Source organism: Lutra lutra, chromosome 9, assembly GCF_902655055.1.
Source record: "Lutra lutra chromosome 9, mLutLut1.2, whole genome shotgun sequence".
Classification (NCBI taxonomy): domain Eukaryota; kingdom Metazoa; phylum Chordata; class Mammalia; order Carnivora; family Mustelidae; genus Lutra; species Lutra lutra.
This window is the reverse complement of record NC_062286.1, coordinates 140,889,165-140,912,489: the sequence shown is the minus strand read 5'-3', so window position 1 is coordinate 140,912,489 and position 23,325 is coordinate 140,889,165. Positions and strand designations below refer to the sequence as shown.

The 23,325-nt window shown below is 52.0% G+C and overlaps 1 protein-coding gene across 3 annotated transcripts; it reads right to left on the bottom strand.

The window, feature by feature from the left end:
* Positions 1–15,797: 15,797 nt before the first annotated feature.
* Positions 15,798–22,888, bottom strand: FAM217B (family with sequence similarity 217 member B). Of its 3 annotated transcripts, none has more exons than XM_047746056.1 (4): positions 22,787–22,888; positions 21,109–21,225; positions 20,888–20,973; positions 15,798–19,494 (listed from the first exon to the last, which is right to left on the bottom strand). In XM_047746056.1, exon 4 carries the CDS (start codon positions 19,488–19,490, stop codon positions 18,366–18,368), a length of 1,125 nt encoding a protein of 374 aa, XP_047602012.1. In that variant the 5' UTR covers positions 19,491–19,494; positions 20,888–20,973; positions 21,109–21,225; positions 22,787–22,888; the 3' UTR covers positions 15,798–18,365. The 3 variants fall into 3 exon arrangements, with proteins under 3 accessions (XP_047602012.1, XP_047602011.1, XP_047602010.1); XM_047746055.1 differs by having other exon boundaries at positions 21,114–21,225; positions 22,787–22,882; XM_047746054.1 differs by lacking the exon at positions 22,787–22,888 and adding an exon at positions 21,982–22,063 and having other exon boundaries at positions 21,114–21,225.
* Between the last annotated feature and the right edge of the window lie 437 nt (positions 22,889–23,325).

Here is a 23,325-nt window from a genome sequence, read left to right as displayed (position 1 = left end):
TCACCCCCATCCGCTTCCAGAGCTCTCGTCATCTTACCAAACGGATGCTCTGCCCCCCTCACACAGTAAACCCCCATGGCCTCCACCAGCCCTGGCAGCCATGGCTTTTTGCTTTCTCTTTAGTTGTTTTTCAAATCTCCCTTTTCCCACCACCTCCCAGTCTCTGGTAACTACAGGCTCCTTATTTTTAAATAATACATTGGCGTGGGCCAAAGAAAGCAGGCCAGCAGGCTGGAGGGAAGCAGCCCTCTTCCCACGGGACTGATGTTGTCAGTGCACGCTCACATGCAGGGACCTGCCTGAAGCCCCCCGGCCAGGTGGAGGTAGAGCAGGTTCTAGAAGCCAGTGCGGCGTTCCTCTGCCCACTGCACTCCCCGGCCTCCCTAACACGTAGCCCTTCAACACTCGTTCCTCCTGACAAGGGGAGGCGTGCCTACAGAGCGGGGCGGGGGGCCTTCCTCACCTCCCCAACAAGTTTGGGAAAGGGTCCTTGATCTTCCTCCTCCAGCTCCAGGGTGGTAATAATCCATCTTCTCTTGGATCGACGTAGAGGCCGGTGGCTCTCTTCCTAAAATTACAGTGACAACCATGAGGATGATGGCGATGTGATGTGACAAGCACAGACGGGTGTCCTCACAGCCGCCTCCAATGCTTAGAAATTTAAAATGCCAGTTCTCTTGACAACCGTAGAGGCGTTTCTAGACTGTGGGCCACCCACTGATTTTACACGGATCCTGAGATCGTATTAGAGATCACATTTAAAATCATTGCTACCATGTGCCAGCACCTGCCCTATGGCAGACACCCCCTCAGCCGCTGAGTGGACGAGCAAAGTCCTCCCTCCTGTTGCCCTCTGTCTTTCTGAAATAGTCACTGGGAACGTCTCCATTCAGGGGTGATGGGCCTTCAACGTCTCTTCATCGACTATTCTCCCTTTCAACAGGGAGAGACTCAGACGCAGACGTTGGGCTCAGAGACTGTCAGGTAAGGGACCACAGGGTTTAACCGACTACTTACTGCAAGCAAAGGTGCTTTAATTTTAATTTAAAATTAAATTTTAATCTACATATTAATTTTTATCTACAAACATGTGAGCCTTTTCAAAAATTATAGTTGACTCTTGAAACAATGCAGGGATGGGGCACTGCCCCCAGGGGTACCCGAAAATCATTGTAGAAACTTTGACTCTCCCCAAACTTAACTAACAGCCTACTGTTGACCCGAAGCCTTATTGATAACATGAGAGGTCAATTAGCACATGCTCTGTACGTCTATGTATTATATACCGTATTCTTGGCATGACGTCGGCTACAAAAAAGACAACGTCATTAATAAAGTTCATAAGGATAGAAAATACATTCACGCACTTGCCCTGTCCTGTAATAAATCAGCATGTGAGGGGACCACACACTTCAAACCCATGTTGTTCAAAGGTCAACTGTATTTAATTAGAAAATGAGTTGCTGATAAGAACCACGGGAAGGGGGCGCCTGGGTGGCTCAGTGGGTTAAGCCGCTGCCTTCGGCTCAGGTCATGATCTCAGGGTCCTGGGATCGAGCCCCGCATCGGGCTCTCTGCTCAGCAGGGAGCCTGCTTCCCTCTCTCTCTCTCTCTCTGCCTGCCTCTCCGTCTACTTGTGATCTCTCTCTGTCAAATAAATAAATAAAATCTTTAAAAAAAAAAAAAAGAACCACGGGAAGGAAGTATTCAGAAGGTGGCCTGAGCTCCTGGGCTGTCCAAAGTCCACACACTGGACGATGTCAATCCCATATATTTTAACTCCGTAAAGAGGAAAACAGTGCGGAGGAAGCTCTGGGCCAGTGCCATGTGGCTGGTGTCTGAGGTTTGCAGATTCTTCATATTCTAGGAGACATAAAAGAATCCTCTACAACTCCCTAGCAGCCCCTCAAGATTCCAAAAGGCCACATCTGGTTACTAATTTATTTTCTGCAACCTGAACATTGTCCAGGAACTAAAAACCTTGAAACTGCAATCAAATCTCTGAGTCAAGTGTGATCTCACTTAGTTTATGAAGACAGTGACTTCCAAACCCCACCTTTGTTCGATCAGTAAGATCATCCTCTTCCTGTTGGAAGCTGTTGACGCTGTTGACCTTAAAAATACAAATAATGTGAATTAGTAGGGGATACACTTATCAGACTCATGTAGAAACTGCCTGAAGACACAAAATCTTCTCCAATGAGAAAAGAGAGAGAGAGAGAAAAAAAAGAAAAAAACCTTAATGTATAAATATAATTTCTTGTTCTTGACATCTCAGGTCATACTTACTGCTTTTTCTGAGCATCTGCAGGAGAACTAACCGAAAGAATTCTCACAGAGTCTGGCCGACATCAGGGACACTTAACACCATAGTGCATAGCCGCAACAGTAGGCACGCAGCACGGGGGGAGAGCACACTGTCTGCTGGGGGTGAGCACGGTGTGCTTATGGCAAGTGTGGTATAGCACCAGACGTTAACTGGTGGAGAGAGGCAACTGGGCTTTTTTTCCCGTTTCCTTTTTAATTTTTTCCTTATTTTTAGATTTTATCTTATCATAATCAATAAAACAAACTCAGTACTTTTCACTTATATGGTGATCTACATTGAGAATTATTTATTATTTACGTCTCAACACGCCCCAGGACAGCCACACGTGCACGGTGACACTGTGGGAATAGAGACAGGCAGTGCAGAGTGTGTCACAACGACACGCAACGAGCTTGTGTGGGTGTGTTGACCCCTGCGCCTCTCGTCCGCCCATTTTCACTACGGGGTAGCCTTTCAGCACAGGGACAGGGGGACAGTTCCTTGAGTCATCCTCCCGGGGCTGGTTATCTGGATTACTCGTTGTTTGTTTTCGCTTAAACAGAAATGCCACGGTCACAAACATCCCCGCGCGGAGAGGAAATTTCCGGGGAGCAGCAGCTTTCTGAGTGGGGTCCGCCGGGGTGCCTGACGCCACCAGAGTCCGCAAGGCCACTCGCTTGCCTCCTCACACCAGTGTCCTGTGCTGATTTTCCTCTAGGACATCTGCACGGATGGGACAGATGGCTGCGTCCTCGTCCCCACACATGTGCAGGAAGAAGGGAAGGAAAAGCCTGTTGCGTTTAGGAATGAAGTAATGGGTGACGTGACTCGATTACTGACGTCCCCTGAGAACCGATGAAGCAGTAAAGGCCACCAGCGTTACTCTCCTGTGCCGCCGGGACACGCATCTGCAGGACTCTGCGGGACTAGGTGAGACGAATGCCCAAAGCCCAGGCGGCCCCGCGGGGCAGAGTCTCAGCGGAAGCAGGGGAGTGCTGGCTGGAGACGCCAGCAGAACGGCCCATGTTTTTATGGGACAGCATTTTCCTTGAAAGACTGACTGCCGGACTGTGTCGCTCAGATTTGGGCACTTGCAGATGGTACTTCGACGGTAAACGAGTGAGCCTATCGCTTCAAGAGGAACCGTGGGGAGAGTCATGTTGCCAGTGACAAAAGGGAAGCGTTCCAGCCAAAATTTAGAATGTTGGAAAACTTACGTCTGCTACCGTGGGCTTGACGGCTTCCCAGAACTTCCAGATGTTTCTGGTGATATCCGTGGAGATATTAATGAGTGATTTTCTGATTTTGTGGAATGAAACCTGTCAACACTTGGAAGATCTGCGCAACTCCGTGAGCCGAGAGTTTCCTACTGATTAACGCACGACGTTCCGAAGTCATGCACGGGGAAGGATCATCCAAAACACGAGACAGACAGGCCGCTGGTTTTGAGGTAACAGAGCACGGCAGGTTTATGAAGATGTGTTCAGATTGTTCAAACACGCCACTTGTCAAGCTTTGGTGTAATACCAAAGAAGGATGTCCACAGTTATCTGCTCAAGGTCATTCAAATATTCCTCCCTTTCTGTACGCATGTATGTGTGAGACCAGAAGTTCTTCATGTCCTTTAACTAAACAACATTTACAACAGACTGAGAGCGGACTCGGAGAGCAGAATCCGGCCTTCCTCTTTTAGAACAAGAGATTTGCAAGAATATAAAACAGTGCCACTCTTCACGCTAAACAGAATTTCTTTAAAAATATGGTTATTTCTCATAAAAGCACGTGGCATCCACTCACATGTACTGGGTTTAGTATTATCTTTAACAAACTGAGAAAAACTTACAATGTCCCAGTCTTAATTTCTGGTGACTCGTAGTAAATATATCCCATGCCAGCAGGAGCTCTTTGGGCTCCCAGTGATGTGATGTGTGTGTGAAGTCATCCTGAGAGCAAACGGTCAGACCCCAGCTACTCTAGGACCAAGCCTCAGTCTCCGGGACAGGGTGAGTGAGCCTCCTTGGTCCTGGTCATTTTGCACCCATAAGGGTCTGTCCTTGCTATAGGGCACACGGTGCCTGATGGACTGGGTGTTAGTGGTTTCACAGAAAATGAACACACATACCTCGTGTGTCCTTCCCTTATGGCCCGTCACCCTCCTGGTGGGGGGCGGACATCACCAGCTTGTCCTGTTTCATTAACGTCAAGGACGGTGATGGTATCTGTTTCCTGCTACGGGCTACATTTCTGTTCACTTAAAGGAAAAGAATTTTTAAAGTCTTGGAGTTCCAAAATCTCAAACATTGATTTATTCAGACATTGAATGCTTTTTAATTTGTGTCAGTGGTTTTAAATAAAGGGTCTAACCAGGTATATGATTTCAAAATGAAGAAAATTACAGCTTTTGCAAAAGAATGAAGAAATTCATTCCGTTTCCAACACAGATCTATTCCCCCAGGTGAGCCCAGCCCACTAACAAGGAATATATCAAGGTTTCTCCTCATTGCTGGCCTCAGTTTCCCCTTCTGTAAATGAGGCTTCAAGGGTCCTTTCCACACTCAAGCTTCTGTGCTTTCACTCTGCCAGCACCTGAACAGCTCAGCCAACAGCCACGTGAGAGTGTGGGTTCTGAGGTTTGCACACCTGACACGCTGTGTGTTTCACGTTTCCCCCTCCACGCACGCCTTGCAAATCATGCGATCGCGTCTGGCTGTTGCACAAAGACCAGAAAAAGGTTATATATGCTGAAATGACTTTGTAAGTGTGCTTATTATATTTCCCATCCCTGCCAAGTTTAGGTAGTTGGTCCAAAGAGCATGCCATCCAAACGGTGTATGTATGGTTTCTGTAATGTGAGGGGAGGAAACTTCCTCGCGGCTGGACGTCTCTGACCGCAGTGTCCCCCTATGGTTACGGGCCAGGCAGGCATCTGGTTGCAAGGGTCACGCACACATCATCTGACAGGTGGTGCTAGGCGTGGGGACACAGGACCAGGACAGTCCAGGCTGCCCTGGTCGAGTAGCCAAGACGTCATTGGAGGGAAATAACCCAGGTCCAGGAGGGCTTTGTGTCTACAGCGGATGCTAAGGAACTACGAAGCCCGCATAGAAATAATTCTGTCCTGAAAATATTTCATTTTTTATTGCAAATTTGCCTTCAAGGAGGATTTTTTTTTGAAATAGAGTTGTAATTGGCATCTGCCATTGTATTCGCTTTAAGGTGTGCAACATCGTGATTTGATGTGTACAGAATTGCAAAATGATCAACCACAATAAGTCTACTTAACATCTATCAACACACAGAGTTACAGATTTAGTTTTCTTGTGATGAAAACTTTAAAGATCTACTCTCTCAGCCACATCCAAGTGTGCAGTGTGGCACGACTAACAATGACGCTACGCTGTGCACTTCCGGTGTTCGAAGCTATCCAGTGTGTGGCTCTCGGCCACGGCAGCCCTAGGAGGTTAATCTACTGCCCAGGCATGTTCTCTATACAGAAGCTCAGGTGATCTTTAAAAGTGCGGACCTCATCATGTCTCTGAGTCCCCAGGGCTCTCAGGACAAAGCCAGCCTGCTCTGTCCCTGCCAAGTGCCTGGCTCCACACCCTCCCCCACCCCCCGGCCACACCATCTCTCACCTTCTGCAACCCACTAACTGTTGTTCTTGGATGGGCACTTCGTAAATTAACCAGGCAGAACATCGGTGCTGACAGTTTTTTTTTAAATAACTCGATTTAGGATTTCCCAGGTTAAAAAACAGCAACGACAACATAAGAGACTTTGCTCACTGTCTGATTTCATTGTCTCAAACCCTCCCTCCTCTCTGATCTTGGAAGCCTGCCACAGCCCAGAGTAGAGGACTCAGGACTCCTCAGGACCAGAAATTGCCCTGCGAGCAGGGCAGGACTCCCCTTCCACGGCCTATCACCAAATCTGGGTCCAAGATGAAAACCTGCAGGGAAGCCACAACTTTGTCACTTGCTCTATGTCCCCCGGACGGCAAAGAGGTGGGGTCTCAGAGGAAAACTGTTGTAGATAGAAGAGCGCTCTGGCAGGATGGGGCCCGGTGCTAAATGTGGAGCTCAGAGGAGGGCCAGTGGGCACCTGTTCTGGATGTCAGAGGCGGTTGTAAGGCAGCTCTGCGGCCAACGAAAGGAGCGGGAAGGAACGGGTTCTTTACAGCCGCTTCAGCAAGAGACCGAGCACCCACTGGGCAGAGAGCGCTTTGCCCTGTTGAGGTCCAGGACGGGGATTGCTGGAAACACCTGATTCCTGACTCCAGAGCTCTTGTCCTCTGTCTTGATTCCCTGGGATCGGTCTAAAGCTTCTTTCATCAAACGCTGAAATTACCCCCGTCCACTCCCCACTGCGGCCTCAGCACACCCTCAGACATGAGTCCGCCTGGCTGGGCTCTGCTTATACAACAGGGAAGAGGAAACTACCTGCGTTTTCTGATGAGCGCCAGTTAGGGGCAAGGGCAGGAGCAAGAGAAATAGGGGGACAGGCTTTGACAATTAAAAGGGACTATTGACAGGACTTGACAAGGCTGGGAGATAAAGTGAGAGTCTTGTCTGATTGAGGACATTCGCAACTGGAAATGCCAAAGGGGACCAAGAAAATTCTCCCAATGCCAAGCAAGACTGCCAAACATGGCCCTCGCGTCAGAAGCAGAACCCCACTGGAACATGTGGGTTACACACAGGGTGCCCCCAACTTTGTTTACTGTCCCATCCCCTGCATCCGACCCAGAGCCGTAAACAGTCGCAGCGTGGGCACCAGAGGCATGTGGCCAAACCAGAAGGACACGGACACACGGGCACGCCGGCCAAGCCCCATTCTTCCTTCACCAGGACGGGGAGAGCAAACATTAGCTCCACTTCCCGGCAAAGAAAATAAGGTTTAACAAGTGAGGCTTAATGAGTTAAAGCAATAAGGCCAGAGCCACCCCGCAGATCAGCTCTGTCTGAACCTCTGGGGGAGGTGGCCGGGCCTCCGGAGTGCGACAGCTCCCAAGAAGAGTCCACGTCAAGCCAACGTGAGAACCAAGGTCAGTGGTCAGCCCAGACCGCCAGCGGGGGTGGACTGGCGGGGTTCAGATGCTAAGCAGCCTGGCCCAGACGGACAGCTGGCCCTGGGCCAGCCACTTCAGGAGAACTGGACACAATAACCTTGACCCCACCCCTCCTGTTTGTGGAAAGCTGTGGCACTGGCAGCCTGTCAAATGCAGGCCATGGCAAGTCCCCATGGTGCACCCAAACGCAGCAAGCCCACGCATGTCCTGACCTTGATTCCCCCTTTCATCCTTCTGTCTGAGCCGTGGCCAAGGGCGGAGGCAGGGGGTCAGTCCCCCGACCCTCAGTTTGCTCAGACCATCTCAGTCTTATGTGAGGTGTGCACAGAAGTACCGTCAGAGGTTTGGGTCAACACAAACCTAGATAAAAATGGCTGTGCTGTATGAACCAGGGAAGACAAGTCCCCTTAGCCCAGTGCCAGCGTGGCCCCAAACAGGCTGTGATCCCAGACCTTTCCTTCGTATATGTTCAGGAGCCCCGCTGCCGATGGCCCACTCCGTGAGGATCCCGGGCTCCCCCAGACACCTGCCCACCTCACAGGGCATGGCCAGGGCACCCTTTTCAGTCCCTCCCTCAGGCCGTCACCCCAGCAGGGGCACAGCCAACAGGAGCTGTGCGTTTAGTCATGGACCTTCCTGCCTGTGGGCCCCAGCCTGGGTCCTGGCACCTGCCCCAGCTCACCTCCAGCAGCAGCAGCAGCAGCACTGGAACCAGCGACAGCGAGCTGTGGCCCCTGGAGCCCATGTTCACGTGGGGATGCACACAGATGACCACAAGTCCCACCACCACGCCCGGTGTCCCCCACAGCCAGGCTTCTACTAATCACCGATCACTTCCTTCCCAGCCCAGGTCTCCTGTCCCTGGCACCCTGGTCTCCTCTCTCCTGTCCTCTGTCCCCAGCTGCACTTGTTTTTATCAGAGCGGGCTGGGCTGGGCTGAGGCTTCAGTTTTAACCTCACGGTAACTGTCGAGTTCCCAGGAAGGGTGTGGAGAGGAACGAAGCCTGACCCACCTCTCGTGCACACGTGCGGGCTGGAACCCGACCCGGGTGGGTTACCCCGGCCCGCGGAATGTGACACCCACACCTGTTCTTGCTTTGTGTGTCTTTCATTCCAGCTCCCAAGGCCCCATAATCTCTGCCTGAAGTAGGATGTTTTAATGACTTTCTTATAACCCCTATGCTTTGAAAGGAGAGCAGTGGGAAAGGACTCCACGAAAGAAGGACTTGATTGAGGAAAGAAACCCAAACATTTTCACTTTCCAGAACACCAGCGACCTTTATCCCAACCATGGGATAACGGTTGGGCTCAGGGCTCTCCGATTTCTACCCAAATCTCTGCCCAGCTTGGCTGACTCTGTCCTTGTGACTTTGGGATTGAAGGAGGATGGAGAGATGGGGAGAGACACCCTACGGGTGGGGACCTCTCTGTGCCAAACTGGGGGTCTGTGCACTAGAATACCAGGAAAAAGGACTCTACGCAACCGACAGTTAAGGTGGCGATGATTGAGTTTAATACAAAATCGGAGACCCGTTCATCTGACCACCTGGACATCATAGCCTGTCACCACACCACCTTGTTTCACACAGCGGAGAGTCCTTGCGCGGAAGGAAGCCTTCCTTCCTGGGCATTCATGGCTCTGTGAGATGCCACTGGGTGTTGTCATTTGAGGAGTTCATCATCGTAATCCGAATCAGTAGCTTATTATTGGAAAGAGTAACAAATGTAATTTTAAGGTCTCTATTTTTCATGCCCCAATAGAAGTGGAATAATAATGATCTATTGGACAACTTCATGCCTGTTTTCAAACTGGGTATTTTTATTCCATGGCCGTCTACAGAAAGTTTGATTAAGTTAGAATCGTTAATCGTTAATCCGGGCTTTACAGATCCAATGAGCTAACTCCTGTGGAATGTTGTGGAGGAAAAGGAAGATGCGGGGGCGGGGGTGGGGGCAGCCGTCCCCGGGAGTCGAGTCGTGCTGGGGAGAAGGACAGTGCGCCGCCTCCGGAGACTGGAGGGGCTGGGGATGCGAGTGGGGGGCTCTACTTCTACATTGCTTGCAGCTGAAAGAACTTGGTCTTTTCATGATTAGAAACAGCCCCATTTTCAAAGTCCTCAAACGCTGAAAAGTAACCGAGCAAGATGTCGGCTTCCCCCTAAGGCCGCCCTTCTCTGGCTGGGGTGGAGTGGCACTGCGGCTTAGGGGAGGGTGAACCAGAAGGTGCCCACCTTCCCCTCGGGTCCTGAGCCTCTGTGACTGCGGAGTCTAGTGACACGCACTGATACCTCGCAGCCACAAGGTGGCAGCTCCCAGACGCTCGGGACCTGCGGGACAGAACGCAGGTGCAGGTACTGGAAAGGGAGGGAAGGAGCGCTAAGGACCGGGACTCACAGCCTCACCTGGCCCGACTGCCTCCCCCTCTCGGGATTCCCTATCACGACAAGCACCCCGGGAGTGCTCCTGAGGATTGATTTTGTCAGGCATCATCCAGGACAGGACAGGTTCCCGCCCACGCCAGGCACCCACTCAGGGTCGTTTTTCAGGGTGAAGGCAGCTTGAACGCGCTGCTTCTCCATCTCTGCAGGGAGAAGCACAGGGCACGGAAGGTTCCTGCTGGCCCAGGGATCGGTGAGTAGGATCTTAACTGAAGACGAGGAAGCGTCACATGCACGACACTCTAAGATGAGACCCCAACAATTAAGACAAGATGCTTCAGGACCTCAAGCCATGGTGGAACGGGTCCCGTCACCCCCTTCCCCAGCCTGCCCTCTGCCACCACGGCTGTGGACGTGAGGGGTCCTGGGGCTGGGGGGTCGGCTGCTTTCTGTTCCCCTGACTTGCAGGAGCTGCCCTGCACCCCCACACGCACTGGGGAAGAATGGGAAACTTTCTTTCCATTTCGGGGAGTCAGTGGATTGGATTTTTCTAGGGTAATGAGTGGGAGTGACTGCCAGGCTGGGCTCCTGGAGCCTCATTCTGGCTCTGCCTGGACAGTGGTCTGGCTGACCGGCCCACACAAGGAGATGGGTACCAGGGCAGACAGCAGGGCCTGGGGAGGGTTCAGGAAAAGTGCCCAACGCTGCCTCCATCCAGCAGGCCGGGAGACAGAGCTTCCCATGCTGGTCAAGTATATGTCAAAGGGGTGTGGTGGTGTGACCCCTCTTCCCGCCTCCCCTCGAGGGGAGGTGGGGGTAGACCCAGGTGTGACACCTGGACACCTTCTGCACAAGGGTGCACCAACCTTGGTGAAAGTGTGGGCAGCCTGTGAGACGGGAGACACAGGTCCTCCCTCTCCTCTGTCGGAGCTGGAGGAAGGAGAGCCCAGGGGAGGGAGAAGTGGAGGCGGCCTCATCTCTGCACTGGGGCAGGTGAGAGGCCAAGCCCCCCACTGCTCATCCAGGAGCCACTGTAAATGGGACCGGCTTCCGTAGCCAAGGGACCTTGGGGAAAGTGCCCATGAGGGAAGGAAGGGATTCAAATGGCATGCTTGGAAACTCAGATGCCAGAAAAATTAAAGGGCTCCTGGCCGGGCCTCCTCCTGGATAGACTTGTCCGTGTCTGCTCACTCCTATAAAATGTACCTTCCCCCCCAAGGGATTCTGAATTCAAGGTCCTGTTTCTTCAAAGTCACAAGAACAGTTTAATTTCTCAGAATAGTCTCAAGCAGAGTTAAGGAACAAAACAGAACAGAAGCCCAGGGCAGGGCTGTGTCCTCAGTCCTGGTTCCCCAGCCCAGCCCTGCCAGACAGAATAACCACCCCTCCCCTGAGGAAATGCGGGCCAAGGCCCCAGGAGGGCTGGAGAGGGAGCAAAGGCAGGTGGGGACGGGAGGGAGCAGGTGCCCAGAGCAGGTGCCCGGAGCAGGAGGTGGGCAGGTGGGGGGACAGGGCAAAGAACAAGCTGTGAGCGCTGCCGCCTGCACAGCGAGCGTGCGGGCGTTCACCGTACAAGTCTTCCAACTTCTCTGGATGTTTGAAAATTTTTATAACATGATATTGACGGGGAAAAGTCAGAAAGTGAATCTGACTGCAGCACTGAAACACCCAAGTTATTATGAAGTGCACCCTGAGCCTCATGTCTCCTGGCGTGCCTCTAACCCCCGTACCCCACACCTGACATGTGTGAGGGCTGAAGGGTGGGTCTCCTGGGACAATCAAACCGCTCCTCACTTGTCTTTCCTGATTCGCTTTAAGGGGCCAACCTGTCTGCCCCTCGGTGCTGCTGGGGTAGCCACACGGGCCGAGGAGAAAGTGTGGTCATTGTGTTTTAGTATTTACAGCCTCCAAGGGCTGCCCAGAACATTTCCTTGGAGAAATTTTAGCCTCTTGGCCCTACTTACCCAGCCGGTAGATGTAGGTGAGCAAATGCGGGTTAACACGGCCGAGCGTAAGCGACTCGGAGGGTTTCTTGCCTTCTGCCGGTGTATTTTATACTAAGTACGTTGGCAGTGGAAGCACTGAGCTCTTTTTTCGGTTATTTGTGTATACGAATGTTGTGATGCTTTTTCAATTTGAGGCTACTTAGTCTACCCTGTCACGTCAAAACTGTCCCGAGCGGGGAAGAACACACACCTTTAGTTCGAGCATCTTCAGTGGAACCCAGTGGAGCATCCTCCTCATTACTGTGTCAGACCTACAGGGAGAAAACATTTCACTCCAGTGTCAGGAAAGTGAGCCACTCGGGACCACGGCACAGCCCGTCCCTCTCCGCACTGTAGGGGGGCGGTGTCCCGTGAGTCGGGGGTTTGGAGGAAAAGCTCGGTGGCGGGCAGTGGCCATCCTCCTCGATGTGGCCAGCGTGATGGAGGGGGCGCGAAGGGCCAGTGGAGGACAGGGTGAGAGTGTCACCCCTGAGCCCCGCAGCTGTAGCGTCTGCTGTGAGAGCAGGGGCTCAGGTGGGCCTGTCCTAAGAAACCTGAGCTCCTCGGCGCTCACCTGCCCCACAGATGAGCAGAGGCCATAAATGAGGCTGCTGAGGGTCTGTCCTTGAGCCGAGAGCTCGCTGAGGGCCCATAAGCCCTGGAGAAGCGGACACAGGCGAGCAGGAGACCTCACTAGTGTGGCCGCCTCGGGGACGAGGCCAGCCCGGACACGCGGTCGCAGCAGCAGCGTCCCAGTTGCACAATTCTAAGTGCCGTGAACAAGGCAGGTTTCTCAAACGTGAACCACCGAGGATCTTGCTGGGTCGCAGACTTTTATTCTACAGGGGAGGTAAAATTTGACCTTTGCCGCCATAGAACATAATCTGACTTCTACCCTTTTAGGTTCCTGAGACCCCATAAGAAAAGGCAGGTTCATGGGAGGAAAAACAAACACAAGTTAAACAACACGTATGCCTCCTGCACGCGTGGGAGACACCCCAGGAAGCCCGAGAACACCCTGAAATGGCTCACGCCACCTCCTTAAATACTACCTGCCCCGAAAGACAAAAGGTATTCATTTGTTTCTTAAATCCCACATAGGGGAAGGGAAGGAAAAATAAAACGAGATGGAAACTGAGAGGGAGGCAAACCATAAGGGATGCTGAGATCTAGGGCACAGAGTTGCCGGAGGGGAGGTAGGCGGCGGGGGATGAGGCCGCTGGAAGGTGGGCACAAGGGAGGGCAGGGGGTGGAACGAGCACTGGGTGTTACAAGCAAATGACAAGGCACTAAATTCTACCCCGTGAGGTTACAGGGAAAAGCTCAATAAATGGGTGTGGCTGTTTCGCAGATTTGAGTCCAGGCCGAAATGAGGTAAGAGTCGATAAGCATTTCTAGGGTCCTCTTCCTCTTCCCGGTACAGAGAGGGAGACACACCCCAACACATGGGGATCTCCCCGGTGCGACCCTTACACTTGCCTTTTGGAGCCTTTCCCAGGGCTGTGCTGTCCCTTCGAAATATTGTGGGGCGGCAAACTCCGCTCTCCTGCTTCCTCTTAGGGTCCCTTTTGGCTGGCGCTGAGAGTTAAGTCGATGTAAGACAGACGGACAGGAGAAAAAAACAGACCAACTGTGGAGTCCCATTCTGCAAGATGTGAGGCCTTGAGAAGGAATGAGCCCCCGGAGAAGCGGTGGGAGTCGTGGGCTTTGCTGATGGGTTGAACAAGGAGAGGCAGTTGTAGAAAATGGCCTCGGCTGTGTGGGGAGACCGAGGAGGACAAGAGCCTTTTAACAAAACCTGCGCAGAATTCTCGGTCTCCACTTCTCATCCCTGATGGTAAGAATGATTCTTTCTTTCTGGCACTGGGAGGACATGTCTCCTACAGGAATTTCATCTCCTGCTTTGAAGAAAAACAAGAAAGGTGAGAGTGTTTTTGTTCGACTTGCTGTTTTTCAAGTGTCTTTAACTTGAGGTAGGCAGTGTGCCCCGGTGGGTATTTCCAGACAGCGTGTTCGGAACTCTTCCCCCTGCAGCAGGTGCGCGAGGGCGCTGGCCGGGGGAGGAGCAGGGCCACGGGACCGTGCTGGCCCAGTGGGATTGCAAGAGAGACGGACATTGACTTTCTCTAAAATATCTTTTGAGCTGGGACAGTTCTATTCATGCCTACCCCATTTTTGAAATTCTGTATGATTTTCCAATGGGAGCACAGTTAATTCCTTTCAACAGCAAGCTGCTGAGGACAGGGAAGATTTTTACAGGGTCTCTAGGAGGATTTTTACAAATTCATGATCTGTGTTCCTCCACTGATCATTATTTTGATAACATTGTTTTATGATGTTAATCAAACAAGGAGACCTTTGGACTGAGGTGGTTTTAGGGTTAGGTCGAGAGGTTTTGTTGCTGCCTCCTGGATAATAAAATAGCAACATCCAAGAATAAGCCGCCCTTTTATGTACAAATTTGTGATTTAAAAAACTTCCAACATGGTTGATTTTCCAACTACCAGAAAATTATTTTTAAACCCCCTGATAAAAAGACCACAGGGCCTTACGGCATGACTTTGCCCAGCTGGCCACAGAACCCAGCCTTATTTGGAGCTTGGGCTCAGAGCAGGATCTTAAACTAGGCAGCCAGCTGTCACTTGCTCCGCACTGGGGAGGCCATTCTCCTGATAAGACCCTGGCCACCCCAAAAAGGAAAGTGAGCTTGCAATGACCCAGCCACTTTATCTCGCACAACTTCCTCATGCCTGCTCCCTTCTGCCTATAGAAGTCCGTCCTTTCGTGCACACATCGGAGCTCCTTTCCACCTGCTGGGTGGAGGCTCCCCGACCCACACATCATTAAATAAAGCCAATAACATCTATAAAATTTTCTCGGTGGAATTTTGCTTTTTAATCCCCCGGAATTACTTTTTAAACTGCCACTATTTGGTAGACTCAAAAGAATGGACCTCCTTCTCAGAAGGGAGCTTAGAAAAAGGAGCCCGAGGCCTTTGAGAATGTCTGCAGCCCCAGGCGCATTCCTGGGGGGAGCCGGCACCCGGCCCAGGAGGTGCATGTTCTTGTGTGAGCTCCTATCATGTCGCTCTACTGTCACTGAATTTCCATCCGGGCTCCCTAACCGTCGGACACCTTCTGGGCTTAAGAAGAGGAGCAGGGACTCCGGAAAGCCCAGCCGTGCTTCTCAGATGCCCCCAGCCCTGTTGGCAGGTGCGCTGCTGAGTGTTAAGAAAGGACACGGCATAGTCTCCTGCCCAGCGGTTCTGTGAGATGACCTGGCAGACACGAGACAAACTCAGGAAGAGAGCTGCACGAAAAGCACAACGGGCCCATACCCGAAAAACCCAGACAACATCGCCTACTGTTTAATCGACGTCAAGGAAGGAAAACTCCAGCTTCACGAAAACGTAAGATGTGTTTTCATTTTATTGTGTACAAAACCAAGCATACAATAATTTAACACCAAATAACAAACATGCTCGACTGGGCCAGGCCGTTTGAAATGGACCCCTGGACACAGACATGAAGAAATCATAAATACTGCTTCTCTGTTACCTTGAAACACAATATCACCTAGAGTTTTCTATTTTTAACTACTCGAGTAAGTGAGGGTAAAGAGGAACTAGACGGTATTTAAATCATGAAAGGTAGAGACTGTTCCATCTTTCTGGAAACTAGCCTACTGGCCTAAGACCCGGGACAAGCCTCCGTCCTTCCAGCCGTAGCTGCCAGGAGACCCGCGGCGCTCTGATCTGGTGCACACAGGCTCCCCCCGCCGCCCCGCCGGTCGGTTACGGCCCTTCAGCCGCCTGGGCCTTGAGGAGTTGAGAACTAGTCCCGCCCCAGAGAACCGCAGCGGATACAGATAGGTTTCTGCAGTGTGTTTCATAGGCTTTTGTATACTTTCACAACTGGTTCTAAACCTTCAATAGTTCTCAATTTTCTCTACGCTTTTTTTTTTTTTAAGATTTTATTTATTTATTTGACAGAGAGAGATCACAAGTAGGCAGAGAGGCAGGCAGAGAGAGAGAGGGAAGCAGACTCCCTGCTGAGCAGAGAGCCCGATGTGGGACTCCATCCCAGGACCCTGAGATCATGACCTGAGCCGAAGGCAGCGGCTTAACCCACTGAGCCACCCAGGCGCCCTCTATGCTTTTTTTTTTTTAACCTTGGATTATTTTAGTTGGTTTAAACACAACACGTATGTCAACAACTCCCAGAAATGAGAGGCACTTCTCTGGAGACAATGGCAGGTCCCCAGACTAGCAGGACCCTGGGTGGCTCAGACGGGACCACCCTCAGGAGGCCAGGACTCCGCTCTGGGGCGCGGTCTGCAGGGGCAGCGGGATTAGGGTCTGCAGCATTAGGACAGGAGGCTGTATCGGGAGGGGCTAGGAAATCGTGGGAAGGAAATTGTGCTTATTTTCTGTAGTGAGCCCCTGCTGGTCATCGGGGGCTCTGATCCAGCAGCAAGAATCCTGCTTAAAATTAACCGTCAACCTGAGGCAAAAATGTGAGTAAGCAAAGTCACTTTTCCAGGCTTTTCAAACTGTCATAACATGTGACATTATAACTGTTCCCCAAATTAGGAAACGGACTTCAGTTCAGAGCACAAGGAACAAATGTGACATCCGAGGCACCGCCTCCCAGTTCTTAACCAGGATGGTCTTCAGCTCAGATGTCCACAAGGAAGAGGGAACATGGAGCCTTCACCCTGCAGGGCCTCCCAGAGGACCCCCACACGGCACTCCTGGAGAAGGCAGCAGCTCGCCAGAGACCCCTTAGTATTAATAGCGGGAGTGCGTGTATGTACATGACGTGCTTATAGAGACTCATCGACCCTGAAATGTTCTAAAGAGCCGGTAGACATCACAGCCGAGAAGGCATCGTGAATGAGGGGCAGCGCAGGCAAAGGGCACGGGGGACGCCACGCAGCAACCACAGGAAGGCGAACCGAGCAGCGCTAGGGTTTCTACCCGCAGTGCATACAGTGAGTGGAAACGTCACAGCATAACTGAGAACTAGGGAAATGAGGCCCACTAGATGGGCGTCTTCGTCCATGTAAAAAGGTACAAGATCTTCATGAAAAAACACACTCTGTCCAGCAGGCTGGTGTGGAAGGTAAAGAACATAAGACAGAAACTGTGAAAATCTAGAAGTTGAGTCGTGGGACAAAACAGCCCTAAACACCTGTATATGTTGTTTCATATTAGTAAAGTCTGATTGTAAAATGGGATCTTTACATTTAACTTGTGCGCATTATTTTATTTACGAATGTCTCTTATCCTTATCCTATTAACTGAAGGGCCTTGGAAAACATTTGGCCTAAAGGTGAAAAATACAGAAACACATATGGATGAAAGCAAATAATCATTTCAAGAGATAAATCGGCTTCCGTGATTAAAACATACTGTATATCCAGTGGTCCACCAAAGGTTTTAAAGATTTTTACGTTATTAACAGAGGTCTCACAGTGCGACTGAAGGCTCACGTAGACCCGGCTTAGTGGTGGTTAAATAAGAAGCTTCTAGAAGAGTCGGGGAGCCACAGGACCCACTGTTTGTTAAGAAGACCCCCCCCCCACAATCTGGAAATGTGTCCCCACCCCTCTGCACTGAAGCAAGGTGATAAAATCCTGCTCTTGCAAAGTAAAACAGATCATGTCATGTCGGCTTCCTACAGCAGGACCTAGGTCCGGAATCAGTAACGTGATGCCCGTGACAGTCACGGTGCTCTCATGTGTATCTACGGTTCGTGGCAGGCCTTCCATGCAGACTCCACAAACCGTGGCTTTACTGCGTACCTTTTCCAGAAGCCACACATATGCCAGAGTCGCTTGGGTGCCAAGTGCTCGGCTCTGGGCTCCCACCAGGCAGGAAGGGTTCTGCTGAGACCCACTGGGCACTGCTTCCACCTCTGGGTAGAGAACACAGAGGTGGATTTCACCACCACCTCTGAGTTTCAAATGCCTTAAAAAACAAAACAAAAAACTGTAAGAATATTAGGTTCCAGTGTCTGGAGAGAACAAGCGGCTCGGTGTTCCATGACTTTGCTCCAGAAGAGGATCCCCAACGCGAGGAAGAGCTGTGGCCCCTCCTGGGCCCGAAGTAGACAGGATTTCTGTCTGGACGGTTTAGGAGAAGGGCACCGAAAACCCTCTTTCAAACGTCTCAGACTCTGCACAGTTGAACACAGTACGCACGACCTTCTACCTGCAGGTGCGCGGGCTGGGGGAGCTGGAGGGGAGCTGAGCGGGGTGCAGCTGTGGGGGGAGCGGGGGGAGCTGGGGGAGCTGGACGGTGCCGCCGCTGGGGTGTGCGGCTGGCAGCTGGCGGCGGCGTCCAGTTTGGACCGGTCTTTCCCAGTCATTGTATGTCGTTATATGGCGCAGACCTGGGTTCATGTAGCTAAAGGGCTCTCATGTGCTTAAGACTGCCGGCACGAAGAAAGGCTCGTTGAAGGCCACCTTTCCTTGCATATAAGCCCCAGCCGGCTGTGCCCCGGGGCCACCCGAGGACTCGCCTGTGGGTCGCCAGAACGCGTCCTCGGACTCAGTGTGCCAACCTTCGGACGAGCTCTGACGTTTAGCGCTCCGCGGGACTTTGCAACGCATCATTTCGGTTCTTACTTGAATTTGTACGTGCTTGGCTTTACTCCATTGGTTTTGGGTTTCTTCTCGCTGGCTATGGCGGCGGGGACACAGCTGCTTGCTCCGCCCTTCTTCTTCAGGCCCGCATGTGCCTGTGTTCTGGCCGCCCCGCCGGGGGCCGCGGAGTCGCGGGGGGTCGCCCCCTGTGCGGGAGCCCTGGGGACGCCACCTTCACTGCAGGGCGGGTCCCAGCGCTGGAGTCTGGGGCTCTTACTCACTTTCTTTCTCTGCTCCTCCGTCCTCACGTCAAGGGCTGGCTTCTGAGAACTCGGCCTGTGGGCCCGAGGCGCACGGAGGCCTTTGGCTGTGTCAAACGCGTAATAGGACGGTCGGGCTTCTTCTGGGTGCAGGTCCTTCCTCCGGGAAGCGCCCGGAGCGCCCGGCTTGCAAGCCCCCTCCTGGGGAGGCCTGGCCGCAGCACTGGCCACCAGCTTGCTTCTGCCGGGGCTTTTCAGAGCCCCCGTGGACATGGCGGGGACGGTGGGAGGCTTGGCTTTGGCGCCCTTCCCCTTCTCACCTTGGACGGTCTGCATCTGCAGCCACTCGAGCTGGACCAGCCTGTCGATGTACCTGGCGAGTGGCCCTACAGCGCCGCAGCGAGCTGCGGGCCTGGGCTCGGTGCCGGGTGGCACGGCCAGGTCGCGGAGGTCCCAGGAGCTGAACGGGGCAGGCAGGAAGTCTGCATACTGGTAGGTGGGTTGCACGCCGCCCCGGGCTTCAGCTTCGGCGTCTGGCTCCAGGCCCGGGTCCGCAGCGTGGATCTCCTCCGCGCGCAGGTGCAGCTCCGGGGGAGCGCGCACCGACGGCAGCAGGGGCACCCGCTCGGAGTCGGATAGGTCGCTGGCGCTGTCCTCATCCTCGCCCACACCCTCCTTCAGGATTTTCACGCACTGCAGGTCCAGAAATAGCTCCTTCCTCGAGGCGCCCCGCCCCTGGGGGTCCGGTGGGCTCCTTTTGGGTTTTCCTTCTGCGGACCTGCTATCCTGGAGTCCGTCCGCGGGAGGCTGGGAGGACCCGAGGGACACTTGGGATTGACTCTGCCTCTTTCCTGAAGGGTTTTTTGAACGTTGTACTTTATTCCAAGACGGGCCAGCATTCATATTGCTGTGAGAAAGAAAACTGTAATTCTTAGTTCATAGGACACAAAGCGGTCTGGCTGTGAACAAGCGCGCTCCCCTGGCTGTGGCCAGCGCTGTCCCTGGGAGGGGCAGTGGGGCACGCTGGGCTCTAGTCAAGAGACACTGCAGGGCACAGGGGCCAAAAGAAGTTGCACGGATTCGGTCTCATATCAAATAGTATCACTTAGGAAAAACACTGACATTTCTTAAAGTGCTTATAATTTTAGACCCGTCAGGTATACTTTAAAAAAACACCACCACCACCACCAGTTTGGAGAAAATCTGTCCTAAACTCTCCCATCAGTTCTGCTGTTGGTGAACAGTGTTTAATGACCCTAGTGAGTAAAAGCCATGGTTTTCTTTCTCAAGGCTACTTTCCATAAAAGTAAACAAGGCGAAAATGCAAATTTTCTACAACTTAATCACCGATCAGTGGTGATTCTGAGCCCTTGAATCTAATCTAATCTAATCTTAATATGAGAGAGTATAGCACAGACAACCTGTACCTTTAATCAAAAGCTTAGTAAAGTATTCTCAAATAGGAAACACATTCAGGAAAACTTTAAAAGGAGAGAGGAGAAAAAAATATCACAGGGTGCCGTAAAGCAGAGGATGAATGAAAACTGGATTACTGCTGTCTTGTGAACTGTGCAGAAAAGGGAATGATGACTACCAGAGCAACTGCCCCCGCCCCCCCCGCCCCGGCGATTTACTCTGAGGGAAGATCTCCTATCAGAGTTGAAAATACTTTCTTTTCTGTGTATTTACCTAAAACACGGCATCTCACTAGGATTCACAATACCTCTCAGGAACCCAAGTCAGGTAGGGTAAAAGCAAATGAGTGTTAATATGCTTTCTGGAAACCTCAGAGGTCCACTGGTCCTATGGTTTCTACCACAGTAAGCAATCATTTGAAAATACGTGATTTCTTAATAAATATGAAAGGTGTTGAATCATGGCCAATAAACTAACATGTGCTCAATAAATGTTGAAGAAATGGAACTCATCTGGAACTCAGATGGAACTCATTTGGAACTCATAACCAATCCTGTTATAACTCTTGTTGACTCTGTCAGTGTACATCAATAAAAGCGATTATCAGGATCCTTTTTATAAAAAAGGAAACAGTCCTAGAAGGGTAATTAAGGGGCTTACCCCAAATGATAGGTTCTGCTAACGGTGGCAGAATTATGACTTCTGGAATTCTTACTAACTTGTAATGTTTAAAATCACTTTGCCAACTCATTTCTGTTGGATAAAAAATGTAAATACAGATTTCTTCCCCACAGACATTATTTTTTTTTTCCAGCCACACATATTCGGCCTGGAGAACTGGTATCATGTGCCTTTTGCAAGATAAAGCAATTAAAATCATTTACCTGCTTTTCTGGTGAGACTTCGTCACCCTATTCCCTTTCTTGAAAAAATCAGATGGCTGATCATCTTCTAGGGTTTGATGGACTGTCTAAAAAACAAACATGCTTTTTAAAATAATAATTTAGGTAAGATAATAAATTTAATAATTTAGATAACAAATACCATGACAATACATACACAACACAACAGAACAAATCTAATAAGGTTTTCCCTCAAAATTTACATCACCTTTTCTGTAGTGCTTGAAATATTCTTGCTCAATGTGTTGGCAGATGATGACAGCTGGGGAAGTGACTTCTTTATTCCTCTTATATTTGGAAAGGACGACTCACCACCGGAACTGAAAGCAACAGAACCCTGTCGGTAAGTATGGATTGCAAAGGGTCCCGCCCCCAGTACTGGGCTGGCTTGCACTGGTTTGTTTTGAAATATTTGCATAATATTGAAATGGGGGGGCGGGTACTGCCTTCTGTGTACAGCTTCATCTTTTTTGCTTGTTTGTTTTTCACAGTGGATATTAGATACAAAATCAAACAGCTATAAATGTTGCCTATGGAATCCTTCCCTCTCTTCTTACACACACACACACACACATGAGTCTCCTCAGAAATGTGTGGGGCTAATTAATGATTAAGATTTGGTATTACTCCAATCTCCCATGTCCATTCATTCATTCATTCATTCGACAAGTAATTACAGGAGAGCCTTGAAAACGGCCAGGATTAGGCACACATCCCAGCTGTCATGGAAGGACCACTCTATTGGGGAAGCTCCCCTTTAATTCTCCCGCCTTCAGGATCACATCAGTCCATTAAAAGATCGTCAGTATAGTAATACAGATCATATAATGTTATCTTTGTGAAATTCCATTGACTCCTATCAAGAATGCTGCTTTCCCTGATCTTGAGTGGGTGGCCTACTAAAAGGGCCCTGATTTGAAAGTGAGTACTTTCTTCCACAACACCCGGCGCCTCTGTAAAATAGACAAGAGGTAGGATAGAAGACTTTTTTCTTCCTGAAACTCTGCTGTATTACTTCTCATCAGCGCCTGTGCCTTTCAGCCAGGGCACACAGGCTCTCACAATTAGTGACTTACACCATCAGCAGGCTTGATTTATGTTAGATGTAGAGAATGTTCTTTACTGGGCCAGCCCTCCTTCAGTCGTTTGGTTTTCCTTCTGCTTTGTCCCCCAGGACGGTAAAAAGGAACCCTCTACAATGCCTGCCCCGCACTGCTGTCTGGAGGGTGCGTTTGCACCTTCCCCAGTGCATTTCACCTGGCACGCTCTACAGGTAAGCGGCGGCGTTTTCGGGCCCTTACAGAGTGAAACAGGAGAAAATTCTTGGAGGGGGCCTGCATCCTAAGATGCGGAAAGCAAGCTCGCGATTTCCCTGGCTCGCGCCCGCAGCGGAACAAAGCTAAAGGTCTGAGACGCTGGCTACAGAAAGGCTTCCCCAGCGCCAGCGGCCGATTAAGGGCAGCGGCGTAATTCATCACAGGGCATTAACTCCGGTTCCCAGGTCTTCGGGCCCAGCGCCAGGAGACGGACAGGGCAGCACCGCCCCCTCCCCACCCTCCGGGGGACTGGCTGGCGGTCCGGGCGGCAAAGCATTGTGGGTGATGTGTGGTGGGACGCCAGCCCCTTGCGCGGCGAGGCTCCCTCGGTCTGGCCGGGGCTCCAGGGTGCAGGGCAGACTTCCAAGGAGCTGGCTAGCCTACAGGCTTCCAATTAGCCGGGGGCCCGCTTCTGGAAAGGCCGATTTATGCGCACCCCCCAACCCGGTGACCCAGAAGTCCAAGGGCCCGCAGCATGCATTTTTCTCGTCCTCGCTGGTGCAGACACAGGTCTGCGATCGATAGGCGCAGGGACCCGGCAGATGCAGACAGAAATTGATCAGACCTGTTTGGCGATCGCCGAGGACACGTGGCGAGGCCGCCAGGCAGCCTTCCCGGCGCGGGGCGGGGAGGCCGGACTGCGGCGCGCTGCGGCAGGCCAGGGGAGGCGGCGGCGCGCAGGGCTCCCCGGCTGCGCGGGGCCGGCAGGGCCGGCGCGCGGCGGCGTCACGAGGGGCGGGGCGCAGGCTCGCCGGGAAGTTGCGCCCCGACAAGTTGCAGCCATGTAAGTAACGCAGCGGCCGGGAAGGTGGGAGGGGCGGCGCCGCCCGCGTCCCCCCCAAGAACCTCGGAGGAAGCCGAAGGAAGGCGCTACCCTGCGCTCCCGGGGGGGGGGGGGGCACGGAAAAGCCTCCGCCGGAGAAAGCATTCATCTCTCAGCTGAAGATCTCCTTTCTCGCTGCAAGAAGCGGAAGACCTGCGCCAAGACTCGGGGGGGGGGGGGGGGCGCGGCGGCGGACTGGGGGAGCGCACAGCCGGCCCCAGAGGCTCCCTGCGGGCGGCGGTTTTCGGCGGACACCAAGGAATTCTGAGCCCGACAGGGAC

Coding starts and splice junctions, on each gene's coding strand:
- FAM217B (XM_047746054.1), bottom strand. Junction 20,974..21,113: donor TTTCAAGCACTACAGAAAAG/GTGATGTAAATT, acceptor TTTGTTTTTTAG/ACAGTCCATCAAACCCTAGA. Junction 19,495..20,887: donor AAGTCTCACCAGAAAAGCAG/GTAAATGATTTT, acceptor TCTTTCTCACAG/CAATATGAATGCTGGCCCGT.